Source organism: Polyodon spathula, chromosome 10 (genome assembly GCF_017654505.1).
Source record: "Polyodon spathula isolate WHYD16114869_AA chromosome 10, ASM1765450v1, whole genome shotgun sequence".
Taxonomy (NCBI): domain Eukaryota; kingdom Metazoa; phylum Chordata; class Actinopteri; order Acipenseriformes; family Polyodontidae; genus Polyodon; species Polyodon spathula.
The window spans coordinates 38,234,171-38,245,584 of record NC_054543.1 but is presented as its reverse complement, the minus strand read 5'-3'; the positions used below and the strand labels follow the sequence as shown (position 1 = coordinate 38,245,584).

Sequence of the window (11,414 nt, the reverse complement as noted above, 5' to 3'; positions counted from 1 at the left end):
AATCGTGACTGGTAGGAGGGCTGGTAGGAGTCGTAATCACATACAAAGACATAAGCCCAATATACACTCCTTGCAAAGGAGCCGGCTCTTTTGTACAGCGGTATGCGCGCTATGTTTTTGAGAGGTCCCGGGTTAGCGCCCGCCCTCCGCCTGTGAGCAGATTGCCTCGCCCTGTGCGATGTGCCTGCCTGCGTTAACCGAGATCGCTACAATACCATTGTGCTGTTGAATAACATTCAGTTCATTATAAACAAAGTATCTAAAGATAATTCACTACAGAGCAGCCATCTTAGACTAGTAATCTACCCTACATTCCTATAATCCAGTTCCTGTAAAATCTGCGTCTTGCTTTACTGCAGGAGGGAAAGGGCAATCAATATGGGTCGCCAAGTGTAAAAAAAAATCTACATTTTAATATATCTTTTTTCAGATTTATATATCTCGTGAAAAACATTTAAATAGATGTTTAAATGTGTACATTGAGGTCTTCCACCCTCAGCTAACCGTGCTGAGGAAGCTGTGCAAGTGGAGCGGAGAGGACAAGGGACAACAGTTGACGGCAGCACTGAGAGGGGAGGCCCAGATGGTGCTGCTGAACCTGACTGAGGAAGAGATGGGTAACTACCACACCCAGGTGGTCAGCCTCCAACGCCGGAGTAGAAGAGGAAGCTTCGGCCTGCCCCTGCAATCCCAAACAAACCACAAGCACACCAGTCATCGTGGGGAGAACCAGTATCAGGGCACATCTCCATCAGAACTGCAGGGTGGAGGGCATGCCCTGCACCGCGCTGATAGACACCGGATCCACTGTCACCCTAGTCAGACCTGACATCCTTCATCAGACTGGCCAGACCAGCCAGGCTAAAGAGGCAACCATGATGGTGCAACTGTGGACGGTGACGGGACAACGATCTCCGAAGCAATGGAGAGGGCTAATGCAGCTGTGCCTGGGGGGGGACTGCCTTCGACCAGGAGGTCTGGGTCTCCGACATCCAGGACCAGTGCATCTGGGGTGGAATTTCCTTCAACAGACGAGAGTTCGGCTGGATCTGGTGAAAGGGACGGTGACCTTCACAGCAGGCCCATCACTCCTTCTAGAGGAACCAGCAACCCCACCCAGCGCAATGGGCTTTTCGAGAACCCTGGTACATGCCAGCCCTTTCAAGGGCTTCTGCAAAAGGCGACGGCCAGGGTTGGAACAACAGCGGAAAGCCAGAGCGATGTTCGCTGTCATCACAGCTAATCTTTCCTACCCATCCAAGGTCCTTGTGGTTGCCAGTCCTTTTAAGGGCTACCAATGGCAAGCGCCAAGAGCAAGGCAGCAACCGAGTGTCAGACACCTGACCTCAGTGAATGTCAGCCCTTTCAAGGGTTCCTGCAACAGACGCGGAGAGAGCAAGAAAGTGGTGACCGGTCCCAGCATCAAACTCCAGACCCCAGCAAGCGCCAGCCCTTTCAAGGGCTCCTGCAACAGATGTGGGCAGAGTGAGAGAGAGAGACAGCCAATCTCAGCATCAACCCCCTGATCCCAACAAGTAGCAGCTCTTGAGATCTCCTCCAATAAACGCAAGCAGAGCGAGAAAGCAGCGACAGACACCAGAATCAACCCCCAGACTCCAGTAAGCGTCAGCCCTTACAAGGGCTCCTGCAACAGACGTAGGCAGAGCAAGAGAGCGATCAGTACCAGCTTCAACCCCCAGGCGAGCATCAGCTCTTTTGAGAGCTCCTGCAACAGACGGGCAGAACGAGAGAGAGACGGCTGATCCCAGCATCACCTAGGGCAGGAAGCCACTCAGTGAGACCACGAAGGGGGTGTACTAGTGCAGAAAGGAGGGACTCGAGGAACGAGAGAGCGATCAACTCTGTGCCTTACTGCAAGAGTTTGAGCACCGCTGATTGGCAGGATCAGCAGAGGCAGGACTCAGAACTCAGTCTGCTTCTACAATGGAAAGAGGAGGACAGGCAACCCAACTGGGCTGAAGTAGCCCCACTTTCGCAGATGGTGAAAGCATTGTCGTTACAGTGGGCCGCCTTGGAGCTTCAAGGAGGTCTCTTCAGGAATACGGGGTCAAGACATCCCGCCTCCTCCATTCAAACAATGCTTATGAAGGTCAAATGGGCGGAACTCATTTGCATGCAATTCCAGATTTAGCTAAATGTTTAGCTAAATCTGCTCTCCGTGTGTAAACAGATTTAAAAACAGGCATTTATATAAATCTGCTCGTCGAGTGTAAACACAGATTTAAAAACTGGAACACTTTTCTCTGATTTATTTCACATGCTGGATTTAAATGTTGAAACTTTGCTAAATATTTTCAGATTTATAAATTCTGGAAGTACATTTATTTAAGAGATTTATAAATCTGAAAAACTGTATGGCTGTCAACTTATATATTTATTTTGAAATGAAACATTTAAAGAACTATTTAGCAGTCAACTTATATATTTATTTTGAAATGAAACATTTAAATGTTTTTCACAAGATTTGTAAATCCGAAAAATTGCATGTCCGAATTAAGAAGTCAATTTATATATTAATTTTAAACTAAACATTTATTTAACAAAAACAAAAACAGATTTATTTGCGAAGGGCAAAGATTTAATTTGTCAGCTAAAAAAAAAAAAAAAAAAAAAAAAAAAAGATTTAAAAATTGGAGCTTTCTTTTTGGTTTTATTTTACATCCTGGATTAAATGTTGCATTTTTCTTTAAATCTGGGGAAAAAAATACAAGATTAAGATAAATCAGAGAAAAAAAAAAGACATGTTAAAATCTTTTTTTTTACACTTGGCGTCCCAAAAATCAATAGCACAATAATGATGCATGGTGGGGGTAACTGTACATTGAGAGGTGAATTAAAGTTAAGAAAACTGACTAGAAAATGCAATTACAAAACAACAAATGGTACAGGAGCAATTTTTTTTTTTTTTTTTTTTTAACAGTTTTAACAGCAGTTGCTTCATACTGGTGAATGAAATGTAAAACTTAAACCAGTTGTCCAGTGTATGGTTCTTCTATGTAAATGGTTTGGCTAGCATTAACTTAAATACAGCCTTAATGTCACAATTCCACAGTTTTTACACCCTGCACTGTAGTTAATTTCAGCAAACTCCTACTCTGTCCTGGTCAGATCTGGTCGTTTCAGCTGGTCCTGAATTAATGTGTTAAAAAAGTAATAATAATAAAGGATTTAAAGTGAATTTACTATAACATTGTTGTCTACACTCCTAAATACGAGTCAAGTTGCTATAAACATGCATTCAACATTCAATGATAAATAGTTAATGTTACCATTATCAAAGTCTGTTTCCATCTGGATTCATTTATCTTTTTTTTGGTGGTTGGGGGGTTTGCCATTGCTTAGAGATTTTAGAAAAAAATCTCCATACTTCTCTTAGAACCTTCGTATCCATTTCATTATATTTAATACTGTATATCATACATAACGGCTTGCAAACCAAGAGACTTCTATTTAGAGGTTCTATTTAGAAACCTCATCATCACGGAATTGAAACTGAAAATCGTTTTCAAGTTTAAGAGTAGGCCTACAAAATTATTCATAAAAGAAAAAATAAAATAAAAGCATAAAACGAAAACGAAAAAAAAAAACCTTATATGGAGTATTGCATGATAATTAGTCAATTGGCCACTTTTGGACATCATCCGTTTCATTTACGAGAAGGGGCTGTGACCACATCCCGTAGTTACGTAAGAGCTAGTATAGGAAGTACAAGAAGGATTTTGATCTGTCTTCATTTTGATTACTATAACGACGGCGCGTCATATATTTTTTTCACACAATACTGTGTTAACTTTATTTTTCTCCCCCCCCAGAAGTTTTAAGTTGATAAAGATGTCTTACCCAGGATACGGAGGGGTAAGATGAATTGTTGTACTTTTAGTTTTGTCTTTAAAATGCGAGCCTTCATTTTGTACGAGTTAGGGGCGGATCCTCGGAATAATGCCTTAACGACGGATATATATATATATATATATATATATATATATATATATATATATATATATATATATATATATATATATATATATATATGCGAATTTTAGCTTTGAAAATGATAGCTACTACATTTTAGATTGATGTTTTCAATATACCCACATTATTTATGAATTTCCCGCTGGTAGCAAATTCACAGCCTGGTATGGGTGATTTAAAAAAAATATATATATATGAGCTACATAAAAGTAACTAGCGGTGGTGATGATTCCGGATTTGTGTCGAAATATTGGTTCGACGGCTAATGTTAATTATTGTAAACCGAGGGCCAGAGGCCTGTCAAAACTGCTGTCTTTTAGGGGCTCTTTTCTTCTCCAGTGTTATAATCACGATCGCGCGCTACTCAAATGTTATCAGCAGTACAATTTACTTTTGACTGACACAGCTTCTTTGCTGTCTAGTAATACTAAAACTACTACCATCACCACTATGACTACGACTAATAATACTCAAAAGAGAAACTGCATCTGGTTAACGTGGCTAGTTATAAAGCCACAATTTGATTGCTTTATTGCCATAGCTTTTCAGCAAAGCTACAGTGTTTCAAAGTCCTTGTGGCAGATCAAGCTATTATAATGTACTAGTCTTCCACGTTTAGTATTCAGACATTGCATACCAAAGTTACTTTTTTATTCATTGTCTGCCTTTTTTGGGGTGAGTGACATTTGTGTATAATTAGTAGCTAATGCAAATGATTTCAGATTTAGGAACTTGGCTTTATTGTACAGGATCCTCATATATATTCAACCAGCTTAAATCAATTTTCTGCAGGTGGGTTGCTATCCTACTGTTGTGATGCACAGTAATTGTACAGTGGAAGAGCAGCACATAGTGTATTTTAAATCTGCCTGCATTGTAAATACCAAACATCCAGTTGGGCTATTGCAGTGCAGCTATATATAGCAAATAAGAAACTGTATACTTGAACTACTCATTTGCTGTTTGAATTGGTCATTGATATTTCCTAAAAGTAATGTAGTTTATTTCTTTCTTTCCCCCAGCATGGAGGTTATGGAGCACCTATGCCAGGAGCTCCAGCACATGGGATGCCAATGGTAGCAGGACCAGGGGGATACCAAGCCTATGGGGCATATCCTGGAAATTTTGGTGGTGCCCCAGTAAATGACCCAATGTGGAGTTATTTTACTGCAGTCGCAGGACAGGTCAGTGTGATTGCATTAAATAAATTACATTCTATAGACTGCGTGTCTTTTGTCCATGTGCAACAGAGGAGAGGCTAGGTATGAACCGGTGATCCTGCACACTGCAAGCGAGCATCTTAACCACAGTGCAGAAGAGCCAGACTCGTCTGCATTTGTGGTTTTAGAGCTTTTAACCTCATCACATCATACCGACGGGGCATAACAGAATCTGTAAGGGCAGTGAATCGCACAACACTGCTCGTAACACATAACTTGTATTTTTGCTAATAGCTTCTATTCTCAGATTTTTTGTTGGGTATTACACTTTAGATTTTGCTTGATAAGACTGTAAAGTGTGCCTTCACAGGATGGTGAAATTGATTGTGAGGAGCTTCAGAGATGCTTGACACAGACTGGCATCAGTGGTTCCTACAGTCGTAAGTTTGAAACCCCTTCTTATATTAATTTATTCAGCACACTCTTCCACATTTTGTCAGCTAAAATAAAAGGAATGTCTTTGCTGTGAAATGGTTGATAGAGGGCTATCATTTCATACGTATTTTACCACAGGAATAATGTTACTTTAATAATATAAGGTATCTGTATTCATGTTTTTTGTAATTGCTCTTATTTGAAATCGTTCTTATCCATTTATTGTACTTGCTCTGTGCTTTAATTAATTTACTGCTTTTTAAGCAAATATTTTTACTATTTAAGTTTAATTGCTTTTAGTCGAATTCTCACTTTGTAATTATTTACTGTGTTCTTTTTTTGCTCTTATTTGAATTTGATCTTATTTTCTACTGATTTTATTGTATTTTATTTAACTGCTCTTATCTGTAGTGTGATACTTTGTATTGTGATATTTGGTAACAACTGTAAGTCGCCCAATTATTATTATTATTATTATTATTATTATTATTATTATAATAATAATATAATAATAATATAATATTATATTAATATTAATAATGCTTTAACCATTAATTTCTTCCTAGTCATAATTTTAGACTAGATCCTAAATTTAATGTTATCATTAATCCCCCCCCCCCCCGCAGCATTCAGTATCGAGACCTGCAGAATCATGATTGCCATGCTGGATGTATCCTTTGAATTCTGGAGTAGTCAAAAATCCCAAATGCTGAGGGTTTTTTTTGAAAAAGCAAAGTGTAAACCATTAATGTACAACTCTACTTCTTAAATTAAACTGTCACGCTTGTGAGCAGAAAAATTATGTAGTGATATATCAGGTGGTTCGCACAATTGGCTCTGGGCAACTTTGCACACAATCTTAAAAAATAATAATAATTGGATGGCCAAAGATACTAAACATCTCCCTCAGTGTGCATTGAAATGAATACAACAAAAATATAATACAAAGTTATCCACCTTAGAACATGTGCTATTTGTTAAAGTAAAGATAGCTACAAGAAAATAATGTAGACGTTCATTTTACATAGCTAACTCCATATCTCGGAATATATTATTGAGACCTATATTTAAAATGATTGTATAAGAATTATCTTTTGTACCATATCTATACTTAGCATAATTCCTTCAGAGAGATATGACCTCGAAGATGGGATTTAATGAGTTTAAAGAGCTTTTTGAGGCTTTGAATGTCTGGAAGCAGAACTTCATGATGTTTGACCAGGACAGAAGTGGGACTGTGGAACCACATGAAATGAGTCAGGCTGTTTTATCAATGGGTAAGTGAAATTTTACACTTAATACATTTTAATTGCTACCGAAAAACCTGTATAAAGTGTAGGAAAAAAGTTCTTTGGATCTGTTCAGAAATTGGATGCACTTATTGTTCAGTGGTCTTATGCAGCTTTCTTTCGATTAATAAAAATAATAATAATATTTTTTAGATGAACAATTTCCACACCAGAACAGCTGCTTTGCGCAACCTCATGTCAAGCTCTTGTCTACACAGCTACTCCATGCAACTAGTTGTGCCGTTGCTTAAAAAGTGGAAGTCCATGATGAGTTGCCTTCTGAATGATGCAACATATATACAGTTTTTCATTTTCTGTAAAGCTTGCTGTAGGTTATCACAGTTTTCTGACATGTTTATGGAGCATATTAGACTGTTTCTGTTGATCTAGCTGCCACTCCTCCCTTGCAACACAAACATACCTTCACAGAGCAAATAAACATAGTTACATTGGCCATACATTACTTTGGGTCTATAGTTACCCTCAGTTTATATTGTTAGTATATGTTAAATGCACATATTAATAATTTATAGGTAATAGAAAATCAAATCCAGTACAAATATGAGCTTATTTTAGTGTGGGGTTTTTGAGGTTTTATACTGAATACACACATTTCATATAGTGTGATGCATGCATTTGTAATGACACATTACCATATGTAAGATTTGTATGATAAAAAAAAAAGTAATCGCAGAGCAAAATATATATGTACCACAGAAGCAAACATAAATGTTTTGAACAGTTATCATTTAAACCTAGTCATACTTCTGAATGTACATAAAGCATTGAAAGAGCACATTTATACAAGTGCTAGTAATACGAGCTAGCTGACAGACATTTTGATTATCAATGTATGCTGTACCGCGTTAAATAATTGTTTGTTCCATTCAGTAGTGATATGAAAACATATGAAGTAAAATAGTAAGCACCTAAATCAAGTAATTAATTGCACATCACATGATTGTATAGCAAATGTGAAGCATGCAGTTTCAGATGCAAACCATGAACATATGGTAAATTACATTTTAGAACAAAATGTTTTAAAATAATAGTACTAATTAAATTGCAATCTCAGCAGTGTAGAAATGTATTTTTATTTCACATTCTGAGAATTGGCAGTTTATTACTTTTGTGTGCAGAGGCAACACATGTATTTTTAGGGTCCTTCACTAATGTAAGAATTACATTTTTTCTTGGTTTCCTAGGATACAGAATTAGTGCTCAGACACTGAATGGTATTCTAAAGCGCTACAGTAAGAATGGCAGGATTTTTTTTGATGATTATGTTGCTTGCTGTGTAAAGCTACGAGCTCTTACAGGTATGGTTGGTTTATTCGAGAAGATCATTTGTGTAATAACTTTTTTTAATGAAATGAAGATGCATGCAATATAACTGCAAAAAAGAAATTGACATCTAATTTTTTAAATAATTGCTGTTTGTTCCATGAAAGATTTGCATTTGGTTTGAGACAGATTTTGATATTCATGTGTTTTCTTTTAAATAATTGACTTTTAAAGACCCCATTGCTATTAAGTCAAAGGTAAAACCTCAACTGCAATACATTCCTGTCCTATTAAACTTTGAATTTCAAAGGTGGCCATCTTTTTGACAACAATATTTTGAGAAATGAATTGTCCCACTTTTATTCCAGTCACAACCACTGCATTTGGTACTTCATCTGTTCTGAAATATTATGATTCCTAAGTTGTTTCGACAGTATACAGTATTTTTCAACATCAGTTATGTTTAGTGGGCTACTGGATCCATATCTAAGCAGTACTAACCATATTGTACCTGTTAAACCCATTTTGCATAAAAAAAAAAAAAAAAAAAATGTGTTGGTTTTCTTCAGAAACTTTTAAGAGGAGAGATAATCTGCAACAAGGAGTTGTAAACTTTACCTACGATGATGTAAGTAATGTTTTTTATTTACATTTCAAGAATATAATCCAGTTATTAGTTAGGACATGTTTAGCACGTCACTGAGATAATCTGTAGCTATAGAGAGATGCTTGTATTCAAGTACAGTGAGTCCATAAATGTAGACATGCTGTTATTTCCAATACTCCATAAATCATTTACTAATTGAATGGACTTTTATAAGGTAATTAAAAGCCCCTATTTCGTACAGTTAAAATTTTACTTGAAGAATCTCATCAATCATTTGAAAAAGTGACTTGATATGTGCATGTAAGGAAGACTGACTGTCTAAAAAGTCAATGAATTTGACAGCTGATCCCTTTATGCATGCTGTAATGTGGTCTTGTGATTTAAGCTTTTTCTAGTAAAAATGTTTTACTGCGATATCTCAATGATACTGACCATACACTCTGGGACACTGGGCTCTATTCACAAAGCTTTAATTCGTAAGTTGTTGAAATGTTTTTTCGAAGTTTTGTTTTTTGAATAAATAAAGAGCTCTTTACTGTTAATGAACCCATCAATAGTTTCTGAGATCTCAAACTTGACTTTGAAAAACCATTAAATAACTTAGTTTATGTATTGGTTTTATACACATCTAATCACGTAGTCAGTTGTAATTAAACTTGGTTAGAACATTCTTTAACACTAGTTATTTAGACTGTTATAACCCAGAGGAACCTGTTCATCCACCTAAATATCAAACTCGCATTGTAAGGCCGTTAGTTAAGCCTCCAAATAGCAATCGATTTAGGCACACAAAATGTAATCGTTCAAGCATTTATCACCACCCACATACATTTGTGCTGTATATTGAGTGTTATTATGTTTTTAATAAAACTGATAATTAAATATTATGTTTTTTTTAAAATATTTCTGGCATACATTTGATAATTATAATGACTCCTACTCATTAAAAAAACAAAAACAAAAAAAAGACATGCACTTAGCTAGACTATATATTTGCTTTTCGTTGTCCTTGTTTTGGACTACTGTCTGATCTCGGCTGTAATGAGTTTAGTTTGTTGTGGTTTTTCTAATGTTTTTTTTATGCTGATGTAGAACCTTAGCACTAGTGCCAACCCCCCTCCTTGTCTTTCTCCTTCTGCTCACACACTGACATACAGACACATTTTTCTAAATAGTTTCAGAACCGGAATCAGACTGAAAATACAGATACCTGGTTCGGACCCAACTCCAAAAATCTCCTCAAATGCACATTAGTTTTATCAGCAGTGGGCGGCACTGATTTGTACTTAAGACTAGATGTGGTCATCAATCAGGAAACACAGACTGAGCACGCAGCCCAGTTTGAAAAATACATCATAAAAAAACCCCATCAAAAACAGTTAATTTTGAAACTCCAAAGTAGTGCAAACTATAACAGTCAGTTTTCTTCAATGTGCACAATTTATTTACATGTTGTTTACCCTCTGGAGCCAAGGGGTCGCTTTTTGTTTGCATTGAATACAGAATAAAAGTGATTCGCTGGTAGGATGGGGACCAGCAAATGAGATGCTAATTAACACAAGCAGGAAAAGAGCACACCCACTGCTTGTCTTTGGCAGAAATACTGTACACAGCAAGGCAGGGCATTTGGTGCAGTTTCGTTGATAAATTTAAATAATGCTATTAACTATGCCGGTTACAAAAATGTAATTATTTAATTGATTTATATTATTTAATGTATATAATGAGAAATGAAAGTAAAAAAAAAAAAGAAAAAAAGATTTTGGATTTAATCTTACCAGCCCTATCGCATTGTATGACCCATCAATATCCATGGAGACCAAACACTGTGACTTTACATATTGTACACAGCTATATTCTATTAAGATATTAGTATCTTGATGAAGTTTAACAATGTTGCTAACATCTTTGTTTTTCCATGCAGTTTATAATGTGTACAATGGCAATCTGAATGCCAGTTAAAGCAGATCATTGATGACCATGCCGTTGAAGCAGGATTTTAAAATCTGAGTGTACCAGCTACCCCAGGGCATTGGACTACGTGAACATGATGAAATTTAAACACTGTGTTTGTGTTTTAAAATGGCAGCAAGGGAATATTATACTTTTTTTTTTTTTTTTTTAAATCTAAAAACTGTAAAGGGCATTTGTATCATTTTCTTGTTTTATATTTTATACATAACCCACAATTCAGAATGTATCAGGCATGTTTTACTGAGATTTGTGTTGAGGCTGGCTAATTTGTAATGTGACACATATTTAAACAGTATGAAAAAAAAACAAAAACAAAACTGTTTTGTGTTAAGATTCCTTTGTGATTACTGATATAATAATCATGTGTAATTTATCATTTTGGGACAGTTCGAGGAAGATGCTATAGCACCAGTGTTAAAAAGCAAACTTCTTATAATGTGGCAAACAATTATACATCTACAAATGTAACAAAACAGCTACACTGTTAATGTTGCTGTATTTCTAGCTAGTACGTATGTGCAACAGTGACAAATGTTTATTATTGCCAAGTTTAATAAAATGCTAATTACATTGTTTACTGAGTATGTTTTAACTTGTCTGTGTTGGAGTATTTTTCTTTGTTAGACAACACAAAAAAAACCCTTGATTTTATATACAGTATTCTTTATTTGT

The 11,414-nt window shown here is 36.3% G+C and overlaps 1 protein-coding gene across 1 annotated transcript; it reads left to right on the top strand.

Moving 5' to 3' along the window:
• Window positions 1-3,702: 3,702 nt before the first annotated feature.
• Window positions 3,703-11,315, top strand: LOC121322262 (grancalcin-like). Its single transcript, XM_041261963.1, has 8 exons — window positions 3,703-3,876; window positions 5,016-5,177; window positions 5,524-5,593; window positions 6,215-6,258; window positions 6,718-6,865; window positions 8,083-8,196; window positions 8,731-8,789; window positions 10,693-11,315. The coding sequence occupies exons 1-8, from the start codon at window positions 3,853-3,855 to the stop codon at window positions 10,717-10,719; spliced, it is 648 nt and encodes a 215-aa protein (XP_041117897.1). The 5' UTR covers window positions 3,703-3,852; the 3' UTR covers window positions 10,720-11,315.
• Window positions 11,316-11,414: the final 99 nt, after the last annotated feature.